This window comes from Pyrgilauda ruficollis, unplaced genomic scaffold, assembly GCF_017590135.1.
Source record: "Pyrgilauda ruficollis isolate IOZ18807 unplaced genomic scaffold, ASM1759013v1 scaffold21, whole genome shotgun sequence".
Lineage (NCBI taxonomy): Eukaryota > Metazoa > Chordata > Aves > Passeriformes > Passeridae > Pyrgilauda > Pyrgilauda ruficollis.
In genome coordinates this window covers 10093294-10113242 of record NW_024520318.1, presented here as the reverse complement: position 1 = coordinate 10113242, position 19949 = coordinate 10093294, and the positions used below count along the sequence as shown (strand labels likewise).

Here is a 19949-nt window from a genome sequence, read left to right as displayed (position 1 = left end):
GACAGAAAACATCCTTAGATGCTGCTCTGTTGAGGCTAAAGATGATGATTTAGTCTTGTAATTTTCTGTGCCTTTAGGTATGTGCACTTTTGAAAGGAAAAAACTTGCATTTAATCACTTCTGACTGTTTCTATGATTCAGTCAGAGAGACTTTTGCTTGCAAGACATGGACTCAGCCACTTTTGATTTCCTACCCAGCTGCCTAGAATTAGGCAGGACCACGAGGTACCAGGAGGGCACTGCTGACCACAGGCGTCCAAACTCTCTCCCTGCCTTATTTTAATGGTGTTCAGTTTCAACTCATGGCAGTGTCCTTGTCACCCACCCAACACACAAAAAATGTTACCAGGTAGGCAATGCAGGGATGGTGCAGAGATTCACACTCACCCATGTCCTCAATAGCAAGGGCTAAGAGATGGTGTCTGGGGTTGGTGTTGGCCCACCCTTCCTGAGAAACATTACATCCCTCTGGGTCAGAGGCACCCCTGGTGCAGTGTGTGTCTTTGCAATCTTGAACTTGTACCAAGGATCAAAAGAGCTTCCCTTTGTGTGAATTCATGCCAATGGGCAGCGTACGTTAAATAAACTGCTTGTCATTACCCTGCTATCACTCCTACTCCAGTGAGAGAGGACTATGTTACGACTTATCTTACGTTGCTTTAAAACTGTCCTGAAGATAATATGAAAAAGAAATGTAACAATAAAGTTTCTCTTATTCCAGAATAGGAGTATCCCCAAGGGCAAGGAATTCCTATAACATTATTATAATGCTTTAACCACGTAAGCACAACTGAAACGTCGTCTCTGAAAACAAGTCGTAGCTCTTTTTTCCTATCTGCAGCCATTATCCTGATAAATTTGGGAAGGTCAGCTAAGGTGTAATCCAATAAATGTGCTGATGTTCTGAGTAAGTACCTTACAATTTGCAGCCTAATCTATTATCCTACTATAAGACCATCAAATGACTCACCAGTTTTAATACTTAGTACAGATCAAACAAAGGAAAATATCAAAGCTTTACGTTCTAGTTCCACCTTTCAAGGACTTGTCTGAGTACTCTTTAATTACAGCAGATGATACATCCAACTCTGGCATTTTCTTTCTCTAACAGCTCTAGTTAGAAGTTGCTGCAGCAGTACTTTTCACAGGACACCATTATGTTAACCAAGAGATGCTGAGAAGTCAGACAGACTGCACAAATCAAGTTGGGATTTGATCCCAGAGATGGAGTTCAGCTTCTTCTGCCCACCAGGCCACACAGTGTGTAGTGCACCTGGGAGCCTCACCATCCAGGTGCTCCTGGGTACAGGGGACAAGTCTGCAGAGCCCCCACCCAAGTTGTGGTAGAAAGCCATGGGAACAAGCAGGTGCATGAATGGGAATGAGCACATCATCTTGGAGGGTGGTGAAATTTCAAAGTCAGATCAAGTCCCAGACTTGGGCTATGACTTCAAATCCTCCAGAAACTCAAATACACCTGCAGAAGTTTGCATTTGGACACTGTGATTGGACACAGTGATTTAAAATTTTTTTTCTTTTAATGGTAAAGGTGTAAAATAAAAGTGAAAAAACAACAGAACCCCAGATCCCAAAGGAAGAAGCATCAGGAAACAGTCAGCAGCACTGTCAGCAAACTGTAGATGCTTTGTGAAATGGGTAGAGAAGTTACATGTCCCCACAAAGATGTCAGAGCTGACTGGGGGCATTGCTGAGGAAAATGGGGAGCAGAAATCTCTCTCATCCAACTCTAGCAGCTTTTGAGTCTGTAAAGCATTCCCCAGTAACAGTGTGCACTGGTGTGTGTTTGGCCCATGCAAACAAACTGATCATGGGTTATTCACCACAGTGCCTCAGCAGAACTCATCTCATTTATTGCAACAACAAAAACCCACTGGGAAAAGGGCTGAATTGTATTTGGTTTACAATGTTGGGCTTTTTGACTGACTAACGCAAATTAGACTATTTTTCAAGGACGAGTTTGTAAGTTTATGCAATAACTGTGCACATGCCACTAAAACTAAAGCCGAGTTTATAGGGAGGTCCCTGCAGAAAGGATGGAAACCCAGAGCCTCTGTGCACAGGGTGGACACTTTCAAAAGAGCACAAATCTGATTTTGCTCTGATTTTGCTCCATTTGCAGATCTGAAGAAGAGCAAATCTAAAGAGATTCCGATCACTACTTTAGTTCTGTTCCAAAGATATCACTTCTCAGTTACTTAAAAGAAATGGAGCAATGAAAACAACCAAAAAAAAAAAAAACCAAAGAGAAGGCTTTAATGGATAGTGAGTATGCACCCAACATTGACCTATCCCTTTGATACTTTTGACTTTTGGGGCTTTACTAAGAGAAATACAGCATGTGTCTAGCTATATACAGCCTACAGACCCACACACATGTAAGAAATGAGACCAGTCATGAGACTAGGAAGGAAAGACAAGGCACAAACATATCTAGCATGATTTCATGAGATCTCAAGAACTGCCCTATTAAAAGTGCTACTGGGGTGTCACCACTTCCTCTGATAAATAGATGACATCTCACCAGAACTTAAATAGCTCCACTCAAGCACTACCTAGATGAGTGACAAAAATTAGCCAAGTCACTGTCACCCCTGCAGTCCTCGTCTAGACACAGCAGAGAAGTGCGAATTCCAGTCTGCCTTGCTGGGCTACAGCCACCCTGACAGCTGAGCTCCGATCCAAGCCACTTCATGAGATGGGGATATCTGGATCCTTCTGGCAGCGCGACAGACAAAAGTTAACAGAGCAGAAAAACAACAAGAAAATAAAAGCACAAAAGTCCTTGTGAACTGAGAAGGTTTTAATTCACGAGTCATTGTTGGTTGAGAGCTGAGGCAAATGAAATGCCATTTTTTGCAAGTATTTTTTTAACAATCTCTGTGGCAATCTGACAATCGGGATCAGAGGCCCTTTGCTCAGAGGTGCGGCAGCTTTTGAGCTGGTGCCCCCTCAGAGCAGCTGCGCCCTTCTCCCCATTGACAGCCACATCTGGATGCTATCAGGAGGAACTGGCTGGCCTTCTCACAACAAATACCAAGCACTTAGCAAATTGACTCCAGAAGTCGATGCTGGCCCCTTTCCCACTCTGTGTTTACGCAACGTGCGACTAACCTGTTGAGTCCGAGGTTTGTATGGAGAGCTGCTCTCTAGGTCGGCCAGGATGCTGGTCAGAGAGTCAATTTCTGCATCTAAACTGCACCGCCTCTCCTCAAGTGTCTTGCCACCAGGATTCACCTTAAAGAAGAAAGAAAAGTTCCAGTTATTCAAACCACTTGGCCTGGCACATGGTTTCTTACTGTCCTCACGGAGCTGCACCCATGCCCAGCAATAACTCGGGTTGCAGGGACAAGCATGCTGAAATCCTATAGCTCCCTCCAGAACTAACAGCAAGCATCTCACAGGAATTCAGGCTGCTTTGAGGCTTTTCTTCACGTATTTGCCACAAGGGTCCCATTGTGTAAAACTGACTTAGAGGATTAGCAATTCAGCAGCAAATCTGCTGCTAAGCTGAAGAGGCAAGACAATCCCCACACCATAAGATGGAGAAGATGTGTTATAGAAGGATACCTGTCTGGAAAGACAAAGCTGGGGACAGGCTTGGAGCACCTGGATCCCAAGAGCATCTCTTCTGCCATGTTCTCATCTCAGGCAAAACACAAACAGAACAGAGGTACAAACCACAGTAGCCAGTGACTGTCCACGTGCACCTATTCTTATTTTAAGTCAATTCTTGGTAGGTGTACCTGTCTGATTCAACACTTCTTCACGAATTTCATCTGAAAAATTAGCTCCTTCAAGAGGAGTGAAAAAGTTCAATCCATTTCTAGCAGATTGAATGTGAAGGGTGTGATTTGCAACATGCAGTCACAAAATAACATAAGTAAGGTCCTTGTGAAAAGGCTTTTATGCAGGAAAGCCCATGCCCAAAGCAAATGCCAACAAGCAGCCAAGGACCCTAATTCCATAGATTTTGCTTTCTTTCTGCTTTCAAAACAGCCCAGTCCCATTTGTACCCAGGCTGGTAGGGATGCTCACTTGAAAGGGAAGAGATTTTCACCACCACCACCACCACGCACCTCAAAAAGTAAAACCCAGAACTCAGTACCACAGCAGAGCATGCGACCTTCAAACCCCTGTTTATAGGCAGTACTGCAATCCCTGCTAGAATAAGCATTTTTAAAGAGGACTCATTCCCATGCTTTGTTTTTCATAAATCAACCTAGTCCAAAACCTCTAGGAAGGATCTTTGTACTGTACAGCCCAATCCAACAGCAGGACCTCTCAATAGGACACAAAGTAGGTAAAGGCTAGGAAACATCCTCCTCAATGTTTTCAGTGCTTTGGGAACTAGGCAGCTCCACTAGGAATGGGAAATTTAAGAAAACCAGCTGAGGATCCGTGCCATGGACAAAGTAGGAGCTAGGGGCAAGCCCCACTGAGCCAGGCCACCACCAGGACATACACAGAAACCAAAGTTCTTGAGTCAAGTGAACTATTACACAGAAAGTCTTTTCTCAACCTGAGTTATTTGTCTTCTGTTCTTCCATGTCTTACTTATCTGCAAATCCCCCGGACAGGACAGAGTCTCTCTGTGTACATGCAACTACAGAGTTTGGTGCAGAAGAGTTCACTCAGAGTTTGACAATGTCAATAATAAAAACACTAAAGAATTACCTAACAACTCACCTAATCTCAACTGCAAAAGCTGTTCAGACCATACCAGCACCTTCCCACAGACAATCCAGCTCCATTTGCTTTCACTCTCACCAAGTTACTTCAATTTTCCAAGCCAGAAATTTGCCTTTTCCTTTGGCTCAGTGGCTGTTCCAGACAGTTTTCATTTAAATTTCATTTTAGGAGCAGTCAATCATTACCTGTTTTAAAGAACTCCCTAGTCATCAATCTGACATATAAATGGCAAGTTGGTCAAAGAGAGGCTATACAAAGTAGGCAGCCTCTGATCTGCCAAACTTATACGTGCTGAGGCATCCATTAGTACCTAATGATTATTAAATCTTATTGGATTACAATGTATTTGGCTAGACTAATAAGAAAATGGAAGCTCCAGTGTGGCTTATGCAAGAATACACCATTTGAAAGGCTGAGAGTCAGGTTAGAAAATACTTACAAACTGGACAACTATTGCCTTTTTTTATTATAGAGCCAAAGTCTTTCCATCCAAACCATTGTTCAAAAAAGAAATATTTTTCACAGGAATTAGCCCAGACCATTACCCCTGGCTAACTGCAGGCACCTGGATTTTTAAATCTGCAGAAGTACAACTTCTTTTCCACTTCATGGCTCTTGTTTGGTTTTTCTTCATCTTCCAGTTGTTGGCCTGTAACTGCCACAGGCTTCTCAGACAGAAAATCTGTGATTGCTCCATTCCAGAGAATTTTGAAGCTAAGCAGCCAAAAGTCAGCCTGGAAAGGAGAGGGGAGATGCAAAGGGCATCCAAGGCCTCAACATGTGAGGTGACAAATTAAGCCAATGGCAGACCTAGGAATAACACCACAGTCCACACAGGACCTGCTTGGTACCCTGACCCTGGAGAGAAGGGATGGTGGCAGATGAGAAGATCAGCCAATTTAATTTCTGCTTCTTAGCATTTCTGGGCCATATTATTCCCAGGTTCTCATTCCCCAGAACAATTATGCAATAGCTGACTAGCAAATGCCGCAGAACAAGTTATAAGGTTGTAAAAGTTAAATGTCCTTAGGAAACCCAGAAAAATAAAATAAAACAGCATAGAAGCATCTCTATTGATTCTGGACTCTGATTTATTTATTCAATTAAAACATAATCAACATAGATTAAGAGCCCAACTCTAAAATGCAGGAACGTAATGCAATGCAACAGTGCCAACAAATGACACTACCGATGAATGCCAGGGCCTACTGGGGCAGAAATGGACTTTAAAGACATTTAAGAAATGGCAATCCTCACAAAGACAGGTTTCTGCTGCTTTTTTTTCCCCATCCCCACAAATCTTGAATTTTCTCTCTCCCTACAGTGCTCAATATTCAACCGAAGGATTTGCTGCGTGGGCAAACTGGAGCACTTGCAACACCAACTTCAGCAAGAGAGGGTTAAGCTATTCCTCTTCCCATGCTCTTTGTCATGACGTTACTATAAAAGTTTTATGATATTGTTCTGGAACAAAACCCGAGCGCCAGGTCCCAAGGCACAACAGGTTCGCACAGACGCGGCTCTGCTCCGAGGAGCCCGGGCTGGTTAAGCTCAGAGCCCCACAGATACAAACACCGGAACCAGAGGGAACTGCTAATTCTATTTCTGTCTGGATTTATGGCATTGTTGCAGACATGTCGCTTTTGCGCCCCCTCTTCCAGCCAGTAGAATATGGAAAAATGGGTTTAAAAAGAAAAAGGATGCTATCTTTGGCTCAGCCAACGTGAGTTCGACAAAAAGCAAACGTAAGCCAACCCAGTCCAACAAATTACTCATGCCAGAGACTATCCACTCACGTGAACTTCTGCAACGCCTACACTCCTATCCCCTGGCTCAGTCTCTGCTGTGAATCAAAAGAGAGAAAAACAGCAGAGAGCTTCACTGCTTGGCTTGTTTGTCTGCCCCTGAATTCCTGGTGTGCAGCTCAAAGCAGCTCTGATGGCAATCCACTCCTGAGCCCCATCAACTCACTCTGCTCTGATGAAAATTCACTTTACTTTTGCTAAGCCTACAACCCAACAGCAGTCAGTGCCACAGGTCCCCACACCACTCCAAGGAACATTCATTAAAGAACGTGCAGTGCAGCGGTCAACACAGGGTCTCAAATTTTGCCTCACTGTGCTAAAAGGGTTGTAAGACTATTCACTGAGCTAAAAGACATGAGAAGCACAATGATTTCCCTAGATGTCACCTCTTCCTACAACCCTAGATCACCTACCCTTATTGTATTTTGCAGCTTTCAGCAGAGGAACAAGAATGTCTCTTGTTTAACCAAGCCAGCCCCATGCAGTGGGCTCAAAGAGAAGAATCTGGCTCCCAGATGTCCTTCCTAGCTCCTGCTCCAAATTCCTTTCCCTACCCAGGCCCAGCCATCTCTCTTTTATTCTGTTTTCCCCTCTCTCCATGCCCTGTTTTCTGCCCTGCAGGGCTGTAGCCCAGGCTAGGCATTAGCCCCTGAGATGAGAGATGCAATGTGGGCTGCCAGGTTAGCCTCTCAGCCAAATTTCTGGTGCCAGGTGATGTTGCTGTGTCTGGGAAACATGGAGTGTGGCTTTGCAGCAGTGACCTGCTGACATGGGTGGCAGGCTACAAGTAACTCCTGAGCCCCAGAGTGTATTTTCTACCAACACAAGGCAACGGCCAAACTCCTGAATACTTTGGATATTTGACTTTGCTCAGCACGATTTTCCAGCATCAATATCCACTACCTCTCTCCATCCACCTCAAAAATCTTGCCTAACAGAGGTTGAGCTTAGTACATTTGCATGTTTCCTGAGTGCTGTGGCCAGCTCATCCTCTGAACTATGTCCCTGGAAGGTGAGCTGTCATTTGTGGGAAATGTAGTGCTGGTTTATCTGTGCAGACACCTCCAAGACAGCAGAGCTGCAGCTAAACACACAACCTTTCTTGTAGCATCAGCTCATTTCACACACTGTGCTATCACAGGTCACTGATAACCTCCTAACTCACAAGTGAAAGACTGGAGATGAACACCATGGATATTAGGAAAGGTCACAGCTAATGACTCAAAACAAAGCTGGGAGCCCACAGTGCTTTCTGCTCCTGGTACATTGGTTTTAGCCTGAGGTGCCTGGGAGCTCTCTTTGAGCTGTAACACATCAACACTTTTTGCATTTACACATCCAAGAACAGGGAAAAGCAGAAAAGCCTTCTGGGGCAAAGGAAGGACAAAGGTAACAAGAGAAGCAAGTGGAATTTAGGCAAATCAGGAGTTGTGAGCAAGTAGATGGTAGATAAGGACTTCTGCCCTGAAAGACTCTACTGTCATTTCCCCCAGTAAAAGCCAGTGAGCCACAGATGAGGTGGTAGAGATGATAAATTCAGTACCCACTGCCTGCTTCCACCAGGCTGCACCCATGGCAGCCACACACCACACTCTGCAGGCTGTTGTAATTCTGGGATAGGCACTGAGGTGGTGGGAAGAGCAAATAAAATAGGAGTGAGCCTCTCTTTATACTCCATGGCCTTGGGCACTGGGCTTAGACAGAGATGCAGACAGAGCAAGACGGATGCAGTTCTTATTTCCTATGTTAGCTGGGGACAGGTGAGGGACAGAGAAGTGTTTGATGTCAATAGTATCCACTGTACTGACAAGAAGAGACTGTGAGAAATGTTAACCAGGAAGAAGAAAGGAAGTGATTCAGTCTTGATACACTTCAGGCTGGGACTTGTGTTTAGTTTTCTTTTTTTTTTTTTTTTTTTTTTCTTTGCACTTTCCCTAACAATATCACTGCCAGAGGCAAGGTTCTTTTCAGACACACACCCCTGCTACCTCGTCTCTTATTCATTCTTCTTTCCAAGGTCACAAAAGCCATCTAAAGCCCCAAAAGACATTGCAGTGGCAAAAAAGATGCATACTGAAGGGCATCTATCAGGAATATGAAGCACCCTTAAGAGTTGCTGTGTCTATTCTCCCCTAAGCCTCTAGACAAGTGCAAACATTTTCTTTCAAATTCCCTAATGTAAATTTAAACAGTCCCAAGAGGCTGCCCCCCCATCCCTGCATCACAGGGAGACAAGAGCTGACTGCAGCATCCAGGGCAAGGGAGGTCTCAGATGTTTGATTGATGCCTAATCTCTGTTCCAGGCACCAAGGAGGGCTGGACAAGAAGTCGTGCCCTTTAAAAACAGAAAGACTGAGTCTTTTGAAACAAATCTGAAATGATGGAAGATTTCAGCAGATGTGACCACAGTGATTTCACCAGATGTGATTGTATCAAGGATCTAATAGAAAAGAACTTCCCTGCTGTTCCATCAGGCTGAAGCCAGGCCTGAAATATCCTTTTGAGTCTTTTGATGACATCAAGGATAAAAGCCAAAGGGAAGTTAGGTTTTGATTTATTTTTTCCCCTTGCTCTTTCATTTTTTCAGGCAGAGAATAGTTTTACCTGGTTTGTGTTGCTGGATATCAGCAGGACCAAAGCAAAACACTTCAAAAGTTTAAAGAAGGCTGTTCCAAGGCACCATTTGGTGCCTCTCAGATGCCACTGTCATTTAAATGAGCAATGTTTCTTTGACTCCAGCCACTTTTGAAGATTCCACTGTAAAGAGGAAGGTCAGGTCTACCTGGAATAGGGCTTGAACAGGCTGGGGGTGATCACCTACTAAACACCTGGCTATATGGTCCCAAAAAGGCTAGTGAATGTGCCAAATATCTTCCCTTGGCAAAGTTCATACCAGCAGCTGTGCCACAACAAACTGCAGAAGGCACAGTGGCTGTGCTCAGCCACACCTACAGCAATTAGTCTGGGGTAGCCACAGTCCCACACTGAATTTCTCCAGTCATGGAAAACACAAATAGTACTGGGTATCCGGACTGAACTCCTTTCTGAAGCAACAAGGTGTGGTAAAGAACTGCACGGGCTTTCAGCTGGGGCAAACAAACAAGCAGATGAAGGAAAGTTATTTGTTAAGCATTGCTAGGAGACACCTTGCAAAACCTTAACAACTGATTTAAAAACTCACTGTGGTGTAAGAAGCTTATGAAAAGGACAAATAATAAAAACATTTTTAAAAAGAAAAAAATACAGATAAAGCAGATAACAAGAAAGCCTGAAAATAGGAGGCATCAGTCTCAAAACAATGTAAAGAAGGTAGGTGTTTTGTCACACAACACGCTGCTAAGCTGCAGAGCTATTTCTGCTGCAAGACACTGTGGTTGCTATGAGTTTACATAGATTTGAAAAGCAGCAGGAGAAACTCATGGAAGAAAACTCCAAGACACACAATAAATATAAAATGTTCTGTGCTGCCCTTTTACATTTTTCTCTGGTCACTAGCGATTGACTTGGCTCTAGAGACATTCATATGAAGTCTCCACTTGTGTTTTCTATCCGCCCTCTGACACCTGCTGGGAGTCACATCTGCTGGAGGGTACACTCCAGTCTCTGCAGGTAAACAACTGACCACAGCCCTAGGTGCCAGGTTTTGGCCCAACACCTGGAAACCCATTTCTTCCTTTCTTTTAGCAGAGACAACAGAAATTACAGCCATCTGCACTCAGCCTCCTGGGATGCATAGATTTAAAAAAAGCCAAGACTTTGTTGCAGTTATGAATCTGTATGATAATAAAGATTTATATTTCCCTAGAGATCAGTGTGACAGACACTGTTCACACAATATCTAGGAAACATCCTTGTCCCAAGGAGTTTATTGTCTATTGGATACCAGCCCTGGGAAGGGAATGCAGGCAGAGGGGTGAGAGCAAGGTGCTGAAACTCAGAGATACAAGCAAATTCCTGCAGGTCACCAGATGAAGACACCAATCCCTTGGGCCAAGCTAGTTCCCTAAAGGGCTTTTCATTCTTTGTATTTGCCATCCAAAACCTGACAAAACATGCCAGTAGACAACAACCCCTGTCCAAGCCATTCAAGCTCCAGCTGCAATTCTGTTGCAGGATGGCCCTGATTTCCCATTACATGGCTGGGTCTGAGCCACTGCTGTGGCTAGCAACTGGATTGTGGGTCAGTGGGGCCCGTGGTCATCTTCCATCACTGTTTAATAAGCTCTTGCTCCCTGCTTATCCTGAGCAGGGCCCCAGTCCCAACACATTGGTGGGGGCAGGATGCCACCAGTGTGGATGAGCAGAAGAGTAATCCAGGACCACATTCCTTTCCCAGCAGCTTCTGCCCCTAATTCCACAGGGAACATTTTGCCACAAACACCTGTGGCTAGAGTCAAGAGTTCTCAAGAATTGGCCTGGATATTAGATGAATGAGCAGAGATAAAAAAAGGATGGAAGGGCATCACAGAAGTCAGAGTTCTCAAGAATCAGCCATGGATATTAGATGAATGAGCAGAGATAAAAAAAGGATGGAAGGGCATCACAGAATTTAGCCAACAGGATCCATGGCCTGGGGGTATGCTCTGCTGAAACCCTGGATCAAACACCAGCAGTGGATGACTGATTGATTTGATGGGACATGGACAATAAACCACAAGAAGATCTGCAACATACCCTGTCCCTCTGCCACCCCTGAGGACAACAGAAGGAAATCACGCAACAGGAATAAAGAAGATGCAGCAAACAGCACTCAACAAATCCTCCTTGCAGGCCAGGAGTGTGCTTGTAGATGCCTTGAAACTGGAGATGCCAACACAGAGGTCCCGTGCAGTCCGGTCCCCTCAGCCTCAGGATGGTGTTAGCCAGCTCCCTGCTGCATCCCAGGCTGGCACCTCCACCTTGGGCATATAAACCTGCACCCAGCTTTTGTGGGTTCCTCACTGTTTTGTTTTGCTCACGGAAGGAAGTCCTGGAAATGTTAAGGTTGGCTAAATGGGGGTTTTAAAAGTGCAGTGCTTCCCTGGGGCTCTACACCAAAAACCAGCAAAACAACAAATGCCCCTCAGCTGAGCAGAGGGTCTTCATGCTGTGGGCCAGAGAATATGTGGGGAAAGGCACCACAAGCCTCAGCACATGAAAGCAACAGGATGGATTTGATAAGGAACAGTCAGGGGATGAAGAGAGAGGAGGAGTCCCACGAGCCAACATCTGCCAGAGCAGCAGACCCGACAGTCCTCAGAGTTTACTTAACATGTCTGATCAAAAGCTTTGGGAGTCTTGTCTGTGCTAAGTGCTACCAGATGCAAAATCAGCAGCAAGATGAGAAGTGTATTAATAAACTAAGGAGGCACATAAAGTTATTTGAAAACTGAATGGTGAAGGTGGGGAGAGAAGGGGGAGTATAAAACCAGTTTATTTTTCCATTAAGGCAATTTAATATTCTCCAGGTGGAGTTACAATTACTCGTCCTTGGGAATTAAATTGAATTTGTGAAACATTCCTGTTCATCAGCAGAATATACAATAAGAACTGGGATATATAATTTTTTTCTTTACACTTTGGGCAGGACAGCACTACCTGTCTGTCCACAGGGCAAGAACAGCTGGCCATGAAGTTTTTTTGACCCAGCATGACTTTCACTGACTTTAACTAACTTTACAGCAGCAGAGAATATATCCCTTTCCTTTTAATTAATGCAATTACATTAGGACTCATTATTGACAATTATGGTGACTGTTAAAAGTTCCCCTTTTCTTTGCCCAGTCCCCCCAACTTAAAATCTGCTCCAGTCTTGTCACAATTAATGTTTAATTAGCTATCAAGCAGAGCTGATGTTCCCCACAGAGCATTGCTGCTTACAGAAAAACTGAGAAACAGGAGAACGTAGCAGATATTTCATCATCTGCCTCCAAGGGGGACCATAACCAAAGAGCAGCCAATTACCCCAATACAGCTGCAAAGTTTAATCAATGTAGAAACCAGATATCTCATTATGTGTCCCCTGCAATAATGGAAGTCCTTCCCACTGCCTCATATGACATGACTGTTACATTTTTAAAAGATCCATTGGTGATATGAAAGAGCAGAGACTCCATTGATCTTCACATCAGATCAGCCAAGTCCTGATTTTCATCTTTCCTTTTCTGGCATAAGAAGAGAGGTAAGAGGAGGAGGCCTCGGACAGCATGGCATGTGTCTGACAAGCCACAAATTACACACACCTGCACACAAGGCAATCTGCCACACCCAGCCCCACGAATCTGGATTTTTATCCCAGAGGGGAAAACCACACCAAACACCATCTCCCACCAGGCACAAGGAAAGCGCAGAGCTGAAGGTGATTTTACTTCTTTCAACACTTGTGGCGAGTCTGGCACTGACATACTGTGTCCAGCATGGGAGGCAGTAGTTTAGGAACTTGAGATGCCCCAAAAAAGCAGAAAACAGCTGAAAAGGAGACACATAAAGGACTCACTTGGTTTGACCTATGAAGGAGATTGAGTAGCTCGATAGCAATAACTAAACAGTTGCACAGAATGAAAATGCCAGATACCACAAGACTGTCCAATCTAGCAAAACAGAAAAAACACACAGCAGTCAGGAAGCCAAAGCTAGGGAAATTCCACTTAGAAATAACAGAGATACTCATTTATGTGTAATACTGCTGGCAATTAAATGTTAAAACAAACTTCTAAGATTTCTCCACCCCTTGATGTCTGTGGATCAAGGCTGGATGCCTTTGGTCTCCCTGGGTGACCAGGCAAAGCTTTATGATCTGCAATAGGCAGAAGGGCACAGCTGACAATTTAATGGCTCTGCCTGGCCCCCACCTCGACAGAGGTGAGAGAGAAACAGCTCTGCCAGTCCATAAAGATCTACTGACATCATCTTGTGTTTGCACCAGTTAAACTGAAAATTAAATTTACATGAACAAACTCTATCCCACACAAGACTGCATATTGTGACAGTTAAATAAAGAGCTTTTTAAAAGGCACACGTCTCAGGCAATTTAAATCAAAAAAGATAGGTTTTGTTAAAGCTACCAATTTCAGAAAATTAAGGTTGACTAAAACTGTTTTTAAAAACTCCTTTTGGAATTTAATCACATATTGGAAACCCATATGCAGCTGTTTGTGTCACCTGCAAAAAGACTGTATAAAACATAAGCATATGCTTAATTTTACACGTGTGCTTAAGTTCTATCAACTTTAATGAAGTTCAAGCGTACAACCAAGCTTCTCTGAATTTGAGAAGCTTCATGAGCATTCATGAGCATGGGCTGTGAAGCTATTAGGAAATCACCAATGAGAAAAAAAAGTAAAATTAAAACTGGCTGGTCAATTTTCACAGCCTGAGTAAGCACTAGGTCCAGAAATTAAACATGTAACATATTTCTGAGTTTGTTTGCTTGTTTTGCTGTAATAGGAAGGGGTGAGTGCCAAAATGTTTGCAAGGATTCCCAGAGAACCTGGCAAAATGTCAGCTGAATGGATGTATAAAACTACATGAAAATCAATGGCTTGGGTTTGGCTTCTGAGGAAATGAATCATGTTAAAAATCTACTGTATGTCTCAAAGATGAGAAAAGGAAAATCTGGACTCTGCCTCAGTCTACACATTTTTGGGGTGGTCAGTGGCTGCAGTTCATGGGGCAGGCAGGCCTCAGCTGGACAAACCCCATAGTCTGAGACACTGAAGAAGGTTCTTGCCTTCACAAAATTTGCAATCTCATTTTCCAAACCATTAGGCCCACTTCTACATTCCCTTCAAGGCTGCCAGATGTGTGTCTGGTATTGGATTTGGTTGGCTGACCACAGGCTTTTATTTCTTTTTTAACAACAACTGCCTTGTTCGGACACCTTATGTCCTACACATCTCCTAAGTGGGAACCTCAGCTGAAGAAAAGGGACCCAAATCACACAGAAAGCTGAACAACAATTTGTGCTGCCCTAAAATGGAATCCACTGTGCAGATCCCTCCTGGGTGAGCTCCAAAGTTTGATATTGTCCACATGCAGATAAATGAACGTAAAATGCTGTCTTTCAATCAGAAATCATGCTTCAGAAAAGCACACATTAGACCCCAGCACACGTGAGACCTCAGGAAAACAGCATTAACTGTAATTCTGCTGGGGCCAACATGCCACAGAAGCCAAACTTCTGCACTGAAAGTGTGTTCCTTACCTAAGTGCTTTAAGAGGCTCACCTGGCCTCAGAATGACCACACGCTGCTCTCGGAAGGCAGCCCTACCACCACCCGTGGGACACCCCAGTACCTGCAGAGCTCAGCAGTGGCATCCTTCAGGAACACACAGAGAGGGAACTGCAGGGCTGAACTGGAGGAATTTGCAGAGCCAGAGACAGGGGGAGGAAGGGGCAAGCAACACAGGAGCTGAGGAGGAAGGCCAGACCTTTAACGCAACAAGACGTGAGACAGTTTCCATGGCAAAAGAGAAATGTGGAGATGGAGAGGGAAGGAGCTGTGCCTCAGGACTGCTGAATGAAAGGAGTTTGTAAAGCACCTTTGTCACTTACTGGCTTCAGCAACACTTGGGAGTTGCTACAGCTTTCCCAAACATTTATGTTTTACTTCTCTCACCATTAAAACCAACACTAAAGCCGTCACATGATGTTTTCCAGATGGTTTTCCTTACCTGTTGTGTGTTAAAGCTAATCAACATCCTGCATTTTAATCAGCAAATCAAACCAGAAAATACAATTGTGGAGAATGGTCCTTCAAAGATGGGAGTTTTACGGTAGCAGACACTTAAAATCGTGTCTGGAACAAATTCCTTCAGCTCTGGCTGCAACATGTCTCACTGGTATTTCTACCATCTTCCAACTTGCTCAGTCACTGTACCACACACTTCTCACAGAGGCAACATTTTCTAACAACAAAACCACCCTTCATGGCAGCTGAAGCTGTTTTTCACCAGTGAAGGAAACTGAAAAACAGAGACAGGAACCTGCATTTCAGCCACTTCCATTCTTGGAAATTAGACGCTCTCACAACTTCTCCATATCCACATCTCATTGCTGCCAGATAAAATTTTCATCAAAAATAGAATGCAGTTTGCCCTACTCTTTGAAAAACTCCAGGGCTCTAAAACTGAATTTAGGCCACAACTGGATTCCCCAAGCAGTAGAGATCTTTTTCTTTTAATCTTGTTTGGCCAAAGCTCCTTTCTACACTGCACAGCATCAGAGTACTTAAAGCACCAAACCAAGTGGGAATCTGACTCTGCTCTCTCACATTCCAGACTACCACTATGCCCAAAATGCATGGAAAGACTGACTTTCTAAACCACCTTTTCTAATCCCAGCCAGCTTCAAAGAAGAGGCATAATAATTTGTCTGCTGCAGTTTTTAGCATTCCTTATTACTGACAGTCTGTTTTACTCTTGCTGCTGCATTATGGTTTGCTAATGCAACACAGGCTACCAGGATCGTAGACAAGAGCAACCCACCTTGAAAGAGATTTTTCCTAGGACCTATTAATCCAACAGCAGACTTGAATAGCACTCAGATGTGAGAAGAATGGAAACTTCTTCTGCATTGGTCATGTTATCTCACTCTGTCCCATCACACAGCTCATCTGCTTTGATAGGAGAATTCACACATCTTCATTATCTTTTTATTTTCCCTCTGCTTAAATAATTCTACCTTAGATAAAATGATGTATTTGCTTGCTTTTGGTCTGTCACCAGCCAAGCTGTGACAGAATAAAATTGCCTGCTCTTTCTGCATGCTCTCCATGCCTCCACTATGACCGTCCACATTCACGTCTCTATTACCCATGGGTATAATCCAGGTTACAGATTAAACTCTCTGCAGGTGCCAGCTGTGGCTGACTCCATCATCTGCAGTGTGACAGTGTCCCTCAGAGATGTGTCCACAGGACCAAGCAGATGCCCACCAGGGTTTGTACTCTTGGCCACAGCACTGGGGGAGCACAGCCTTCTGTCTGGATCCAAGCTGGCACATGTGTCTTAACCTGGGATGGATTTACCTTGATCAGCTCTGACCTTTCTGGTTCCTCTCACGACTTTTTAGTAGGTCCCATCCCTGTATTTACACATGATTTGTACCAGGTTTTGCTTTCTTCTGTTCCTTCACCTCATCACCTGCTGTAAGGCAGATTATCAAAAGTTGCCCTGTTTCATTTCTGAAAGCATCTCCCAGTCTCAGCCACAGAGCTCTCATGCCAAAGAAGGCACAAGTGTGCAGGTCCTGGTATATCCTGTGTGCTGGGTGACTGTATTAAACAATAACATAACAAATACATTAAATAACACAGTAATAAGCATGATGAAAATAATGAGCACAGTTAACTGTTTGGGTCCTTGCTTACTTTGTAGTCCTTGCCGAGAGGTTCAGCTATTAAAGGCTGTGTTGCATTATAACATTGCCAAGATATTAATAGCCAGGCAGGGAGATGAATGGTAGGCTTACACTGCACAATTAAAACTTTTCCAGTTTACCCTTTCAGTAAAATCTGTGGTTTATAATAAGCATCTTTGTCTATTCTGAAGAGAATAAGAATTGGAAAGTTACATGGATGGGAACAGAGGTTCATTAAAGATTTAAAATAGAACGTGGTTTGGCATTGTAAAATAAACATGTGTATAAGATGGGATGCATCAAGAGCTGCCTGAAAGAAGTGCTCAGCATTCCTTTTCTCTTGTGATCCTGGATCTACTGGTCATGCCATCCACAAAAAGGGAGGAAAAAGCAGCAGGGATAAAATGTGCATGCTTGCTTCCAATATTGTGAAAGTCTGCTCTATATCCCCACTCATGATTAATTTCTCATACATATATCTATAGGGTGTAAATATATATATAAACACATATAAGAAATGCATGCATTTTATCTCTCATGCATCCCAATATTCATCAACATATACAGATGTTATATTGCTGATTTGTCTCACCCTAGAACCTAAAACCTCCTATTATAGAGCAAACACTTATTGACTTGTAGAGACCCAGTGAGCATTTAAAAATTCAGGGAACATATATGTTATTTGTTTAAGTCTAATTTAGAGCACAGCACATTCCTGTTTCTCAAACACACAAGGAAGGCAGGAAGGAAACAGACAAAAAGCATTCCTACAAAGCCAAGGTTTGAGTAAAAGGGTTAACATTATCAGGTAATTTATTTTTACTGTTGGACACAGCTTCAATTTAGATAAAAAGCAGATGCTTATCACATGGATTTTAATAAATCAGGTTAGAAATCACAGAAATCTGTAAAAGCTGGATCTCAAATGGCAAGCAATGCACACAGACTGTGGCTTTCTTTACAGAGTTTCTGGGAGTTACTGATCCCTCCTGGAGTCAGGCAGCCCCACCAGCAGCGAGAGCTGCCCTGTGGTACCAACATTCCTTGCCAGCAAGCACCTACAACCAGGCCACTAATCCCGATGATTAACAAAATCTAGCACTAGAGGGAGGCTGAACACATGTTCTGCTCTCTTTGGCCTTTTCTGCTTCTCCACATATTAAAAGGCAGGTGATTTAAAGCAAGCCCAGCACCAGCAGGCAGAGCCCAGCCTCTGAACAGGAGACGAGCTATTTAAGGCAGCAAGCCCCTCTGGCAAAATTCATGCTCTTTCCTCCCCAGCTATTTGCCAAGAGGTGCACCCAAAATTCAGAAATAAATTTTAGAAAAACAAAAAAAAAAAAAAAAAAAAACACAAAAAAACCCCCAAACAATTCCTGTGTCCTGGCTGTTCCTTCAGCCAGTGAGTCAGAGCCCACAGAGGCACTGCCGCCGCCACTCGCGGGGAGCGGAGCCAGACAGTGAAACACCTGGCAGCCTCTTCCCCAACAAGGATGAGGCTCTGCTTCTCACATCTATCAACACATTCCCACCTTCTCCCAGCATTGAGGAGAAGTGAGACAGGTCCCCTCAGAACAGCCTCGCACGCCTCCAGAACGCGCTTCAGCTTCTCCCCTTCCAAAACTCCTTGGCAATAGGAATTCGAGCCCTTTGGCTGATTTTCTGCACATCACAACAGGATGATACCACCTGTGAGTTCAGTAGGTCTAATGTGGGCATAGTTCCCTGCCCATGGAGCTGCAGCCCTGCAGCCCCTCCAAACATAGATGGTTATAAGAACTGATATATTAAAATTCTTTATATTGCACTTCATGCAATTATTCCAAGTTTGATTTCTTCCTTCTTTAACCCCCAAACTAAAGCCACTTCTTCACATCTGCTTTGATATATCCCAAATTGTTCCTCTGTTCAGGCACTGATGGTGTTTAGTCATTAATTTGCAGTTATTACAGTAATGAGGCTCTGGGATGTAGCAAGCAGAATTGCTCTGGGACACAGGAGATCTCAGTCTTATTTTTAGCCTGCTACTGGTCAGCCTGATGACCTAGGCAAAGCACTTTCCCTGCTCCAGCTTCCTTGCCAGGAAGAGAGTGGTATTTCTTTTGTCAACTGTTTTGAGGCCTGTCAATAAAAACCACACTGATAACAGCTGGGAGCTGCTGGGAAAGAGGTGCCATCCCAGCTCAACACAATCCTCTTCTTCCCATGCTGTCAGCATTTCAGATCCAAAAGAAAATCAGACCCAGCTGCAGATGCAGCATGTGCAGGTAAGTAGTGGAGATCTCTAAATGGATGTTTTCCCAAAGTGGCCCTTGGCAAGTTGGCAGCTGAGGGTCACATCTGAGCCACCCAGATCCTGCCCCGACACGAAATGCTGGGCTCTGACCCTCCCCTTTGAAGAGAACCAGTCATTTCAAAGCCATAGCACCCATGACTCCTGAGACAGCCTTCACGAGGATGGGGCACGGCACAGGGACTGGCTTTTCACACAGCTGTGCAGCCCTGCCTGGCAAGGAAGGGAAAAATTGCCAGAGCTATCAGTGAGGGTCCCTCTCTGCGAGCAAACAGGGTGCTTGAGAGGTGGCTGATGAGAGTTTTTCACTTTGGCTTTCCCTGGCCTGGGCAGATGCCTGTTTTGAAACTAGAAGTCAAAAACATAATAAAAATCTGCCTCACTCCCTCCCAGATCTGTCTATTTCCCTTTGACAAACAGTGATTTCATTTTTCTTCCCATCCAACATTTTTTTTTCTTTCTCTTTCAAACTGAGCCCAAGCCAACGTGGCAAAAGGCTCTTTGCTCATGTCCTTATTTGTCAAACACGCCACCACCACGCCCTCACCACCATTCTGGGAACAAGTCTTTGCCTTCCCCCGCTGCAGCCGAAGGGGAACTTCCCAACACAACTCTCCCCCAGCCCAAACACACTCTTTAAAAAATAAATATTGCCTTTTCTTTCCCTTTTTTCTTTTTTTTTGATTTCTAAAAAACATTCCATTCCAGTTAATAAGAAGAGTTTAAATTTCCTTCCCCTTTCCTCCCCACAACCCTGCTGTGAGTTCGAATATGACGGATCTAGATGGGAAAACAGAAA

At 44.0% G+C, this 19949-nt stretch overlaps 1 protein-coding gene across 6 annotated transcripts in view; it reads right to left on the bottom strand.

Annotated features, from left to right (window-relative positions):
• LOC121353799 (LIM domain containing preferred translocation partner in lipoma) overlaps positions 1-19949 on the bottom strand; it is a 335201-nt gene that overhangs the window by 163329 nt on the left and 151923 nt on the right. For all 6 annotated transcript variants that reach the window (XM_041467937.1, XM_041467935.1, XM_041467938.1 and 3 more), the window contains one exon: positions 3133-3255. In XM_041467937.1, coding sequence (XP_041323871.1) covers positions 3133-3255 — 123 coding nt within the window. The remainder of the gene's footprint in view (positions 1-3132; positions 3256-19949) is intronic.